This window comes from Vicia villosa, linkage group LG1, assembly GCF_029867415.1.
Source record: "Vicia villosa cultivar HV-30 ecotype Madison, WI linkage group LG1, Vvil1.0, whole genome shotgun sequence".
Lineage (NCBI taxonomy): Eukaryota > Viridiplantae > Streptophyta > Magnoliopsida > Fabales > Fabaceae > Vicia > Vicia villosa.
Genome location: NC_081180.1, coordinates 217,440,758 through 217,455,183, shown reverse-complemented (window position 1 = coordinate 217,455,183; position 14,426 = coordinate 217,440,758). Strand labels below are relative to the sequence as shown.

General features: G+C 39.0%; 1 protein-coding gene across 1 annotated transcript; it reads right to left on the bottom strand.

Annotated features, from left to right (window-relative positions):
- Nucleotides 1–9,832: 9,832 nt before the first annotated feature.
- Nucleotides 9,833–10,827, bottom strand: LOC131622563 (protein DOG1-like 4). Its single transcript, XM_058893604.1, has one exon. It carries the CDS (start codon nt 10,647–10,649, stop codon nt 9,969–9,971), a length of 681 nt encoding a protein of 226 aa, XP_058749587.1. The 5' UTR covers nt 10,650–10,827; the 3' UTR covers nt 9,833–9,968.
- Between the last annotated feature and the right edge of the window lie 3,599 nt (nt 10,828–14,426).

Sequence of the window (14,426 nt, the reverse complement as noted above, 5' to 3'; positions counted from 1 at the left end):
AAATTACAACTTAATAACTGAATGTTACTTTCAACCACCCACTTAAATCTCATGCACCTAACACTAGATATCCACACTTAAGTTGGCACATATTATGCCAAACTGAAAACAGTACAAAAGCACTAATAAATCAAAAGGTTGAAAGGTCGTTGTTGAATGTGTGACTGGTGTATGTCTTATATTTATCTTCATTTTTAAGATATCATTCACAGATACAATTTGAATACATTCCCTATAGTCTAAGTACAATGAGTTTGTTTGAGTATATTTCATTATTTGTAGCCATTCTCTTTATCATATTCTGGAAGCACTTTTCATTTTAAAGGACCTTGGTTCACAAACATGGCCAATATTATCATCACCACTGACCCTATGAATGTGCACCACATCACTAGCAATTACACAATTTAAACCGAATGATGGCTGAAAAAGTTGGTAACCACAAGAATCAATGTCCAAATGTGATAAATACAATATGTAATTGATTAAATGAATGAACACAAAGTAAACATAATTGAAACCACGAGAATCAAACACAAACAATATGGTTAAAGATGGATATACATACATACATAGCTAAATGTTGAAGTTTCCTTAACTCTCTCAGTGACAGACACAAAATTTCAGTAGATTCCAAGATAACCAACCAAACGTAAATGAAGAATTGAAATGAAAATGGAAGAACCTGTACGTCTCCTTCGTCTTCTCTCGGCTTCAATATCTCCTTCGTCTTCTCTCGGATTCTTCTTTGCGTGAGTTGTGGATAATCAGTTTCTGCAGCCGACGGTTGAATTCGTGAGTTCGTGGATTCGTGAATTCGTGAATGCGTGTGCTTGAAATCGTGAATTCGTGAATGAGGTTGAAGTTTGAAATCGTGATGTTATGAGTTTTCTGGGTTTTCTGGGCAGAGAATGAAAGAGGAATTAGGGATTCTGAAATGAAACGCGCGTTAGTATAATTTTGTTTTTAAAAATTTTAATTTTAAAAAGGATATGACAGCGCTTCTGAAAAGCGCCTTCGTAGCCAGGCCTTTACCAGCGCTTTTTGGGGCAAAAGCGCTCTTGTACCCCACCCCCTATAGCAGCGCTTCTGAAAGCGCTTTCATAACCACCCTATAAGAGCGCTTCTGAAAAGCGCTTTCGTAACCCCCCCTATACCAGCGCTTTTAGAAAGCGCTTTCGTATCCCCCCTATACCAGCGCTTTTGGAAAGCGCTTTCGTAACCCCCCTATAAGAGCGCTTTTTTAGCGTGTTTTTTAATTTTGTTTTTAGCGAAGCCTATACCAGCGCTTTTTCCTAAAAGCGCATTCGTAGGGATGCTGCTAAAAGACAATTTTAGTATAGTGACAAAAAGAATTAACGGTTTAAAAGTTACGGATATTTAAAATAAATATTTTTCAAAAAGCTTCAGTGGTAACCGGTTACCTAAATGATGTAACCGGTTACATCACTGACAGTAACCTTTATTTTTCAATTTCGCCCAGTGGTAACCGGTTACCTAAATGATGTAACCGGTTACATCATCGTGAAATGCAGTTCTTCGCCCATTCTGAGACCATGTAATCGGTTACCCTCCTCATGTAACCGGTTACATTACTGATATAGCAGAAAAATCACTTTTCTGCAGCACTTCATTCATCCCAATTGCGAACCCAATCATACCAAAACGTCCATAATCTCATAACAGTACGAAAATGCACATTTACACATACTTCTAACATGTTTTAACATCAATATCTAACATCAAACATCATTCACAACAGCTCAATTGCATCACACATCATAAATTGAACCTAAGTTCTACAAAACCCCAAAACCCCAAACACCGACATATAATCCAATTCAGAATCCTAACATACAAACTCAATTGAATCATTCTTAATACCCATAATAGAGGTTAATGAGAAGAATCCCCCCTTACCTCGATGTCGAATTCTTGGGTACTCTTGCTCTTCGCACTTGCTCTTCTCCCAATTTCACGTTCAGCCTTCTCTTCTCCTTTTTGGTTCTCTTTTTACAAAATCTTCCTCTTTTCTATTTTATGAAAAATATAACCTTAGTTTAGTAAAAAGGCTTTGCAACTGACACACCCCCCAATTGCTACTCGCGACACTGGCCCATTAGCCTCAATAATCCATATTTCTCAAATAATTCAATTAATTCTAATATTTAATTAAAAAATTAATTAAATTAAATAAAGAAATTTATGGGGTGTTACACTAATCACTTTCTATCTTGATCATCTAAGTGATTAAGGACAAGGCCTTACGACAACGGTCTTCTAGAAATATTCTCCGTAAAGAACGATTTGTAGTACTCTTTAACCGCTAGCTTTTTGATTTCACCCACTCCTTCCAAAGGTGTGTTATTTAGGAAGAGATTGAGACTTTAAAGTTTCTAAAAAGTTCCACCATAGATAGTAGTACCCATCACACCAATGGAGGTCCCATATGTGTTACATTTGATCTAGTTCACTAAAGGAGGGTGATTTAGAATCTCCTTGAACACCGGAGCCTTTGAAGGATGAACCATGATCTTGAACTTTTTCAAGATGTTAAAATCCATCATTGAGTTTGATGCAACCTTCAAAGTTGAATTGACTGAAAAATCCATTTCTACAATGAGAGTGGATACAAAAGATTTCCAATGAGATTTCCTATCCCCAAATGTTTCATTGTTTCTAGCTAGCCAAATAGCATTGAATGTGCTGATAATGGAAGCTAGCACAACAACTTTACATAAAGAGGACAGTATTCTATTCATCAAAGACCATAAATCATTTCCGCTCGAAACAATAGCCGTATTCTGGAATTCGAAAATCCAGTTCCATTATGTGAGATATTGGATCGAACTCTAGTATTGTCGAAGGGTAGCTTCTTGGTTCGACAGTTCGACTGAGTTAAGCATGAAGTCGAAGGATTGTTCACATGCTGGTGTCGAAGTGTGCATGCTGTAGTCGAAGATGGGTCTAGCATGCAGATGTCGAAGATGCTAGGGTTGTTAGCATGTTGATTTAGGTTTTAGTGTTTAAACCCTAATTTGTTAAGTTAGCTTGTTTATTAAGTTGGCTTGTGTAATGGGCCTTGCTGAAAAAGCCCATTAGTTAGTATGTTAGGTTTTATTATAAATAGCATACTAGTCTCTCATCATTGCTAAGCTGCAAATCCTAATTTAGGGTGAGAGAGGTTATTTGTTATTCTTGTAAGCTTGTAATCTTGTTTTAAGAGAAAGTAAAAGAATATCAGTTATAACCAATTCTTGTGTTCTTATTCTCTTCCCTAATTCCCTATTATACTTTGTTCGTGGCATTGAATTCACAACAAATTGGTGCGGTGAGCGTGGAGAAGATGCCTTCAACAAAGTATGAGATTGAAAAGTTCACCGGAGTGAATGATTTCGGTCTGTGGCGCTTGAAGATGAAAGCTCTACTGGTTCAGCAGGGTTGTTTGGAAGCGTTGAAGGGAGAGGCAGCCATGAATGCAGAATTGACGGCAGCGGAGAAGACGAATATGATCGAGAAAGCACACAGCGCAATTTTGTTGAGCCTTGGTGATAAGGTTCTCCGGCAGGTATCAAAGGAGACGACGGCATCAGGGTTATGGGTGAAACTTGAAAGTTTGTATATGACCAAATCGCTGGTAAATCGACTCTACCTGAAGCAAGCTTTGTATTCATTCAAGATGATTGAAGACAAAGTATTGGCTGAGCAGTTGGATATGTTCAACAATCTGATTCTTGATCTTGAAAATATTGATGTGAAGATCGATGATGAAGATCAAGCGCTGTTACTATTGTGTTCTTTGCCTCGATCACATGCTCACTTCAAAGAAACTCTCTTGTATGGAAGGGAGTCCCTGACGTTTGAAGAAGTTCAATCAGCCTTGTACTCTAAGGACTTGAATGAACGAAAGGAGCATAAACCTTCGACTGTTGGCGAAGGTTTGGCCGTTAAAGGAAAACTCTTACGAAAGGATGGTAAGTTCGACAAGAAGAAAGGCAAAAGCCAGTCGAAGACTTACAGTGGCGAAGCATCTGGCATTCGATGCTACCATTGTAAGAAGGAGGGTCACACAAGAAAGGTGTGCCCTGAACGCTTGAAATATCATGGAGGTAAGGATAATGGCAACGCTGCCATTGTTCAAGATGATTTCGAATCATCTGATGTTCTTGTGGTTTCAAGCAGTGACTCTAAGAAGGAGTGGATTATGGATTCAGGTTGCACTTGGCACATGACTCCAAACAAAGACTTGTTCGAGGAATTATGTGATCAAGATGGTGGATCAGTATTGCTGGGAAACAACAAGGCTTGCAAGATTGCAGGTGTTGGATCTGTGAGATTCAAGCTCCATGATGAGTCAATAAGGTTGTTGACTGAAGTCAGGTATGTTCCTGATTTGAAGAGAAATCTGCTTTCTCTTGGTGAATTCGACAAGAAAGGATATGTTTTCCAAGGAGAGAAAAGTATCCTAAGAGTCATGAAGGGTTCGAAGGAAGTCTTGAGAGGCGTGAAGAAACAAGGCTTGTATACCCTTGAGGCTGAAGTTGTAAGTGGTTCGACAAATGTTGCATCCACGAAACCTTTGTCGAAAACAGAAATCTGGCACATGAGATTGGGCCATGTCAGTGAAAGGGGTCTGGTCGAATTAGGGAAACAAAATCTGCTTGGTGGAGACAAAATCGAAAAGCTGAAGTTTTGTGAACCCTGTGTACTTGGAAAATCTTGCAAAGTGAAGTTCAACAAAGGCAAACAAAGAACACATGGATCCCTTGATTACATCCATGCTGATCTTTGGGGGCCTGCAAGGTGTCCATCACATTCAGGAGCAAGGTATTTTCTATCCATAGTAGATGATTATTCCAGAAAATTATGGGTATTCATCCAGAAGACTAAGGATGAAACTTTTGAGAATTTCAAAAGTTGGAAGACTCTGGTTGAAAATCAGACTGGCAGAAAGGTCAAGAGGTTGAGAACCGACAATGGCCTTGAATTTTGCAATGAGGCATTCGACAGTTTTTGTGCTGCCTCTGGTATTGCAAGGCATAGAACTACTGCAGGTACTCCACAGCAAAATGGTTTGGCTGAAAGGTTTAATCGAACTATTTTGGAGAGAGTCAGATGCATGTTGACTAGTGCGGGGTTAACAAAGGGGTTCTGGGCTGAGGCTGTTTCGACAGCAACATATCTGATAAACAGATGTCCTTCGACAGCGTTAGATATGAAGACACCTGAAGAAATTTGGTCGGAACATCCACCAGATCTCGACAAACTGAGAGTATTTGGCTACGTAGCCTATGCTCACATTAGGCAAGACAAGGTCGAACCTAGAGCTCTGAAATGCATGTTCATGGGATACCCTGAAGGAGTCAAAGCTTATAGGCTATGGTGCCTAGAGCCAGGTCACAGGAGGTGTATCACCAGTCGAGATGTAGTTTTCAATGAAGCTGAAATGGCTTTTAAGAAAACTGATGATGTTGGTCAAAGTACAGAAACATCTGACGAAGAGCTGGAACAGGCAGAGATTCCTGTTGAGGTGGAGCATGTTGATGCTGAATTGCATATCCCAGATGAAGTCGAAGAAGAAGCAGAAGATGCTGAAGTTGAGGAAACTGACGATGACTACCTATTGTCGAGAGATAGGTCGAGAAGAGTCATCAAGCCACCTCAAAGACTTGGATATGCAGATCTTATAGCTTATGCCTTAATCTCTGCAAGTGAGGTTCTAGACGAAGAACCTAGAGACTATAAGGAATTTATGAGGAGTCGAAATAAGACTGAATGGCTGAAGGCCATGGATGATGAGATGAAATCTCTTCATGATAATCATACTTGGGAACTGATCAAGAAACCTGATGGGGCAAGGTTAGTCAGCTGTAAATGGATTTTCAAAGTTAAGGAAGGAATTGAAGGAGTGACGTCGAAAAGATATAAGGCAAGGTTAGTTGCAAGGGGTTTCACTCAGAAAGAAGGTGTCGACTTCAATGATGTGTTTTCTCCTGTTGTGAAGCATAGGTCCATTCGAATGTTGCTTGCCATGGTGGCACAGTTCGATCTTGAACTGGAACAGATGGATGTGAAGACTGCGTTCTTGTATGGTGATCTAGATGAAACGATCCTGATGAGGCAACCTGAAGGGTATGTCGAAAAGGGGAAGGAAGATTATGTGTGCAAGTTAAAGAGATCTTTGTATGGGCTGAAACAATCTCCTCGACAGTGGAATAGGAGATTCGACAAGTTCATGGCACGCATAAGTTTCATTAGAAGTCAGCTCGACCACTGCGTTTACTTCAGATTTCGACCTGGTAATTCATTTGTTATTTTGTTGCTTTATGTGGATGATATTCTCATAGCAAGCAACAGTGTTGAAGATGTGATGAGGGTGAAGGCTGAACTCAATAAGGAGTTCGATATGAAGGATCTGGGAGCTGCTTCCAGGATTCTTGGAATTGACATTCGGAGAAATAGAAAGAAGTCGAAGATATGCTTATCTCAAGAGGCATATCTACGGAAGATTCTTGAAAAGTATGGTATGTCGAATTCGAAGCCAGTTGTGACTCCAACAAACCCTCAATTCAAGCTGAGTATTGATCAGTGTCCCAGTACTGATGTCGAAAGAGCCTATATGAATAGCATCCCATATGCTAATATAGTCGGCTCTTTGATGTATGCTATGGTCTGTACTAGATCCGACATAGCATACGCAGTAAGTCTTGTAAGCAGGTACATGGCGAATCCTGGAAAGGCTCACTGGCAAGCATTGAAGTGGATTTTAAGGTACATAAATGGGTCTCTGAATAGAGTCCTAATTTATGGTGGAGCCTTGGGTGAAGATAGTAAAGTAGTAATAGAAGGATATGTCGACTCTGATTATGCAGGTTGTATGGATTCCAGAAAATCTATTTCTGGATATGTTTTCACTATGTTTGGCACTGCAATTAGTTGGAAAGCAACACTTCAGAAGGTTGTTGCTCTATCAACCACTGAAGCGGAGTATATTGCCCTAACTGAAGCTGTGAAAGAAGCATTGTGGCTTGAAGGTTTTGCGAAGGAGCTGAAACTTCTAGGTCGAGGTATCACTGTTAAATGTGATAGTCAAAGTGCAATACAACTGTCGAAGAATTCAGCCTATCATGAGCGAACTAAGCACATTGATGTGAGGCTGCATTTCGTCAGAGGAGTAATCGAGCGTGGAGAAGTCCAAGTGCTGAAGGTTTCGACTGAAGACAATGCTGCTGATATGATCACCAAGACATTGCCGAGTTGCAAGTTTTTCCACTGTATGCAGTTGATAAAGCTGCATGAAGAAAGCTAGTCTGTTCCTTGACGTTGTAGAGTTAGGTCCAAGGTGGAGATTTGTGAGATATTGGATCGAACTCTAGTATTGTCGAAGGGTAGCTTCTTGGTTCGACAGTTCGACAGAGTTAAGCATGAAGTCGAAGGATTGTTCACATGCTGGTGTCGAAGTGTGCATGCTGTAGTCGAAGATGGGTCTAGCATGCAGATGTCGAAGATGCTAGGGTTGTTAGCATGTTAAATTAGGTTTTAGTGTTTAAACCCTAATTTGTTAAGTTAGCTTGTTTATTAAGTTGGCTTGTGTAATGGGCCTTGCTGAAAAAGCCCATTAGTTAGTATGTTAGGTTTTATTATAAATAGCATACTAGTCTCTCATCATTGCTAAGCTGCAAATCCTAATTTAGGGTGAGAGAGGTTATTTGTTATTCTTGTAAGCTTGTAATCTTGTTTTAAGAGAAAGTAAAAGAATATCAGTTATAACCAATTCTTGTGTTCTTATTCTCTTCCCTAATTCCCTATTATACTTTGTTCGTGGCATTGAATTCACAACACATTAAATGGATTGCAAAATGGTAGTTAAACATAAGATGTTGAGTGAATTCTGTTTGCTTGTGGCATATGCTACATTTAGAAGGTTAATGAATTCCTCTCATCAGTAGGGAGTTTGTTATGAATCATTCTCTATAGTATGAGAGACTTGGATGGAGGTATGTTAGAATTCCATATTAGTTTCCCCTACTGCTTTAGTTGATGGTACTATTGAGCTTCTTGTGGCATGGATGACCTTGATATTATTGTCAGCAACTAACTGGGAGACTCCTCTTTGACAATTGAAATATCCTCTTTGGATTGCATTGATAGACAGACATGGTTGCTGAATAAAGAATAACATTGATCCAATGACAAAATTTCTCACTAAATCCAAAACCTTTTAGTTGTTTAAAGTATTAAATGCTTTGGAAATGTCTACCTTCATGGCCAAGTTACCACCATAACTTTTGTTTTGAAGAAGATTAACCGCTTCTGAGGTATTTAAATTGTAGTTAAGTAAAATCTTTCAACCAGTGAAGAATTGAATGACTGCCATTACATCCTCTTTATTGATAATCTCCCAAAGGTTTGATAAAATAAAATCCACCAAATCCATCTAGATCTGGTGCACTATCTTTGGCCATGTTAGTGCATTATGAATTTCCTCCCGTGGTGTAATCATAGTCATCATGTTATTGTGCTATTGGACTTCTCATTCATAAGTTTAGGTATTACCTTATCAACCAAATCATCTTCCAACAAAACAGAAACAGTATGTTAAAAAGTCTATGTAATATGTGACCATATGGTCAGCAATTTTGAACCTGATCTGAAATGGTGGTGCCATCAATATTAAGAGAAGAAACCAAGCTTCTGCGGCAACATGACTTTTGAGTTTTATCTGATAAATACAACTCAGAAACCAACATAAGCTTAAAGTGAAATGCATGCATGAGTTGAGGTAAAATGAATTTTTGTCTCATACTATAAAACTTGCGTGTGAGAATGCTATAATCCCTTGTGTCATGTTTTCTCACTGTTTATGTTTGCATGTGCACCGTGTACATGTCTCCTCAATGTAACATAATACTTAGGGGTGGCAAAACGGGCCGGGGCCCGCCGGGCCGCCCGCGGACCCGCCAAAAAATGGCGGGTTGGGTTGGGATTTTAGGCTCGCCGCTCGCCAAAGCCCGCCCCGCCAAAACCCGCCGCCCGCCATACCCGCCCCGCCAAAGCCCGCCGCTCGCCAAAGCCCGCTCCTCCTCCAAAACTCGCTCTTTTTTTAGTTAATTCTAGTAATTGCAATTCTTGATGGTTTATTTTATACATTTATTTATAAATATTGTAATATTTTTTTGAGTAAATTTGTTAAAAAATTACTTTTATAAAAAATTGTTTTAAAAAATAAGTGAAAAGTTTAATTAAAAGGTAAAAAAAAACCTATTAATTTATTAAAAAAATATAAATAAAAATAGGCGGGTAAGCCCGCCGCCCGCCAACCCGCCATCTTGGCGGGGCGGGCATGACTTTTATGCCCATTTTACTTGGCGGGCATGCCCGCCCCGCTCGTTTTTTGGCGGGCATAAGGCGTGGCGGGCGGCGGGCGGCGGGCGGCCCGTTTTGCCACCCCTAATAATACTACCATCTTGACACACACTATTGTCTCTTGACAAGAAACTGATGATGCAATTCACCGACACAACAAACAATACTCATATCTTACACTCTTATATCAAATGTATCTGGTCCAAATCTAGACATAATACATTTCATTTTTTCTTTCTTTCTTATTTAAAATAAATTTAATTTGTAAGTGGCTTCTGCAACAACAGTTCAGATTCTTATTGACTTTTTCCTTTTGCTGTCTTATCAGTTAAATTTTTTTGCGGTGAAGAATTCACATTAACAATTTCCTAAGTAGTACTATGACTTTGAATGGTTAATGCAAACTAAAAATCTATAATTTTTCTGCTTCTTTTCTTACATTAATTCAACAACTTTCAAAGCAAGAAGACAAGAAATATTACAACTTCATAAACTAAACAACTTTTCATTTTTGGATACTACATATATAATGAAGGAGTATACTGAACAACTTAATTAATAAACTACTTAAGCCTATTAAATTAAACATATACTACTCAAAACTAAGACTTTGGATCCTTGTGAGTGATCTTCTTGTTGATCCCAAATTGCCTGAACCTTAACTGCATACCAATATGTGCTGCCAAAAAATGAACAGACTGAATTGGACTAAGAACATCCAAAACCCCTTTGAGTGTCTTAAGCCTAACACAATCTGAACTTTTCATTACTTTCTCCAAACCACCAAACACTCCTTTCAAAGCCACTTCAACCAACCCATCCACTCTTGCATCAACTTTCCTTTCTCTGCATGAAATTTTCGCCAGCTTCACCATCTTCAAATCAGCCATAGCCACTTGTTGTCTCTCCATCTCTCCCTCCACTTTCTCTTCCTCCATCTTTGTCTTCATTCTCAGCCCCTCTATCTTCTTCTTCTGTTCGTCTGTCATGTTGAACTTCTCGAGGACGCGAAAGACTGTAGATGGTTTCCACCCGGTTATCCAGAGATATGAGTTTTCCAATGGAGTAACCCATGGTGAAAAGAAAACCGCAACATCTTCATGAGCTGCACTCCATTTCACAGTGTAGTAGTCTTTCAAATGAGTCGTGACTTTTGTAACAAGTGTTTGAAGCTCTTGTTCATTCATCACCATCTCTCGTTTAGATACTTTCAGAAGCTGGTGGTGAATTTCCTCTAGCTTCAAAATCCATTTCTCGTAGAAATCAGAGAAACTCTTCTTCATGTTGTTGTTGTGTATGGGACTGTGTGTGGATTTATGGTGAGAAGAAAGTTGAAGGAGGTGAAGGAAAGATAACAGATGGAAAGATAAGAGAAAGACACGACAGAAAAAGAGAGTAGTGAGAAATGGATTGCATGGATTACGCGCAGCTAAATGGGAACAACTGAGATTGACGCATTGCAAATATGAATATGTGTGAGCGTATCATGTTTTAGCACTTTATAGTATATGGACCTTTGACTGTGTTGAAAGGGCACGGTGATGAGGGTGGAAAGGTAAATTACAAATTCTCAGTGTCACCATTTGTAAGTTACCTGAATGTTTGTTTTTGTGTGGTGTTGTTGAGGAGTGAGGTATGTGTCCTTGTGTGAGGTTGTTGGGAGTCCACTTGGAGTTTGTCATTGGAAGAATATCCACCTCTTTGAACTATAGAATAGAGCTTTCAATAATACACTTCCTTCTTTTTCAAATGGTGAAATGTTTTTTATTGAGAAATGCAAAGATGTTCATTTTAAAACAATTCTTTTTTATAAATGGATGGTTATATATAGTTGGAGTAATATTCAAAATAAAATTAGATATATTTTATGTTGTCATGAGCAAAAATCATTTTTGTTTTAATTTAAAAAAAATAAAGACATTTTATATTTTGTTTTTAAAGTTTTCTTGCAATTTACTTGTTTTCACTTGTATGTGAACAACCGCACGTTAGGAAACCTAGTTGAATCGATAAACGAAATCGAATGTTATTTTCACAAAAGTCGTCGCTTGCAACAAAGATTTATAGTGATGGTTGAATATGTCGAGTTTCCTCGGAAAGAATATGCTATTCCATCGAATGAAAAACTTGATTCAAGCATAGTCCGTCCCACAGTATATGCCAATAATTTTGAATTAAAACCCTCTCTGTTGTTTATGGTAATGGAGAACCAATTTTCTCAATTACCGATAGATAACCCGAACATGCATCTATCTGTTTTACTCGAATTTTGTGACACTCTAAAAATAAACGTAATCGGTACGCATTGAATAAAAAACTTGATAGGCTATTTGGGTTCGTAGTACGTTAAAATAGAATAATCGATGCATATTGAATAAAAAATTGACACATTAATTCATAATTTATTTGATTAAAAAAATTAATTCCTATTTTATTTAGTTATAAAATAATTATTAATGTAGTAAAATATGGTTAAGAGAAGAGAGAATGGTTAATAGTAAAATATGCAGACTGGTACTTTATTTAGTTTCAAAATATAAGGTAGTTATAAAAATACTTCAGTTTGGGGATCCATTAGATCTTGCCCAAAAGCATTAAATTAGGAGAATTTCTTTACCCACCTCATAACCTTCTTAGTCACCTCTGGTGAATTTATCAAAATACCCATTGTTTCGGAAATACATTTTCGAAAACGTGTTTTTGTTGAAAAAAAATGTGTTTTCGGAAATGTATCTCCGAAAACGTGTTTTTTTTTATGAAAAACATTGATTTCGGAAATGCATCTCCGAAATAAAGTTGTTTTCCAGAAAATTGGTGTATTCGGAAGTTCATCTCTGAATTCACCCCCCTTGGAAGAATTCGGAAATGCACTTCCGAAATAAGGTCTGGACAGAAGAAACATAACAAACAACAACGATTCGCTTTATTTAATCGGATGAAGATTACATCGATCACATTACATAAGATTAAAGTTACATACTATTGAACACAGGTAGGTGAGGATGAGTCAACATTTTGATAACGTCGTTCCCGTCGAACTAAAGTGTGATTTTCTTCCCCTTTACCGAGCAAACCCGCAATGGCCCAATATCCACAATTGTCGTCGCCTCCAACATCAACGATGTTATCGATATATTTGTGCATAAAAAGTGGCATCTCATCAATGTAGATAACGGGTGAATTTTGGATCGGCGGTGTGCGAGGTGGCTTCGAAACACGGGCTCCTTCGTTACCACTACACTTGGATTTTGGAGTCGGTGAATCCGTGAACAATGCATCAACATGTTCAAAGTAGGAAAAAGATCTTTTTGTTGATGTGTCTTCTTGTGTATTTTTGGACTTTTTCGGTGCACCTTTCGTTTTAACCGGTTGAGATGGCGGTTTCAAGTCGGTGGTCTCCGGAAATGCAATTTTTCGTAATTGCTCTTTTATGTGCATTTTCACTGTGTCATCCGCATTAGCAAATTTCTCCATTATCACTTCCAACTCGTCGGAGATGGTGATTTTGGAGTCATTTTCTTTCGGCGGGTCAAAATCATCAAAACGAAGCTTCTTCCAATGGTCGATTACCTCATCCATGCGTATTGGTGAATTCAATTTTTTTTAAAGTATACAAGCACATGGAAGGCCGTATGTCTTTCTAATGGTGCACCCACATAAAGAACTATCCGGCCCCGTCGTCTCCGACCGCTTCGCTTCATGAAACAAAAAATTCAAACCCGAACGGGATATGTTGTAAATCAATTGGGAGAATAGAATTTGGCCCTTATACCGGTGTTCCATAACCGTCTTGCTCCGACCGAACGATGTTTGAATTTTATTGTGTTGATTTTGGAGCATTTGGTTCATGGTGTCCCATCCCCGACACAAATCTCCCTTGCTATCACCCAACCACCTCTTCAAGACCGCATGTGCGGATTCAACTCGGTTAGTCGTGGTGCAACCAAGATGTCTAACTCGATTTGTCCAAGCGCACACGACTTTTTCCTTAACTTTGTCAAGAATGGTGGATTCGACGTAATGACAAAAAGTCTTAATGGAACCACACAAAGACCTAAAGTGTACCAATTTCTCGGTATACACCTCTTCGGAGTATGCATCTAAAATTTCCCTCCATGCCGCCATTATCCTATCAACCACAACACCGACTTTGATAACTTTACCATTTTCGTCCGGCCTATCTTTTGTCCCAACCGCGGGTTTCAACTTACTTCTCACGTTGCAAGTTATGTGATACCGGCAAAGTAACGCGGTAGATGTCGGGAAGACGGTATCAACCGCATTCATCAAAGCATTGTCCCGGTCGGTGACAATGACGTTTGGCATAACCTTTTGATCAACTAACAAAGACTTGCATATTCCCAAAGCCCATGTAAAGTTTTCTTCTTTTTCACACTCCAAAAAATCAAACGCGACCGAATAAGTCGTGTTCGTCGAGGTCACACCGACTATCTCTAGAAGAGGAAGCCTATATTTGTTTGTCTTGTACGTCGAATCCATGACAAGAACGGTTGGAAATGTGTTGAATAATTTGATACTTTCGGGATGAGTCAAAAAATATCACGCACCGTAACTTTGTCCTCGGACGTTCGGAAGCTTGACACATATTTGTTATCGCCTAATAGTTTCAAAAGTTGTTGCATTTCCGACCGAGGGCCCATTTTCAAAACTTTGAGATTGTGTCGTTCATTGTAAACTTGTTTGATATTTGAAAGGTTATCCGGTTTTTTCCGTTTCAAATCGGCAAGTATGTTGCGAGGCGCCACTTTAACTATCGATAAATCCGAAATCACAATCCTCTCTTCACGGGACAAACGACACCCCATTGGATGCCCGTGTAACTTGGCATCCAAGGCATGATTATGAACTCCACAAATGACGCTTAAACGCCACAAATCATCAACCCTCAGAGTCGCACGCAACTTAAACGGACACCCGCACTTTCTCGATCCCCTGTCTTCGTGTTTTAGCACCCGGTTTGATTGTACATAACTCCCACCCCGTTCGCAATTCAAAACAACGAAAGCTTTCCTCCTACTATTTCCATTGTCGGACCTTAA

Bases quoted from the DNA above. Each gene is read 5' to 3' on its own strand.
- LOC131622563 (XM_058893604.1), bottom strand. From the start codon at position 10,649: ATGAAGAAGAGTTTCTCTGATTTCTACGAGAAATGGATTTTGAAGCTA.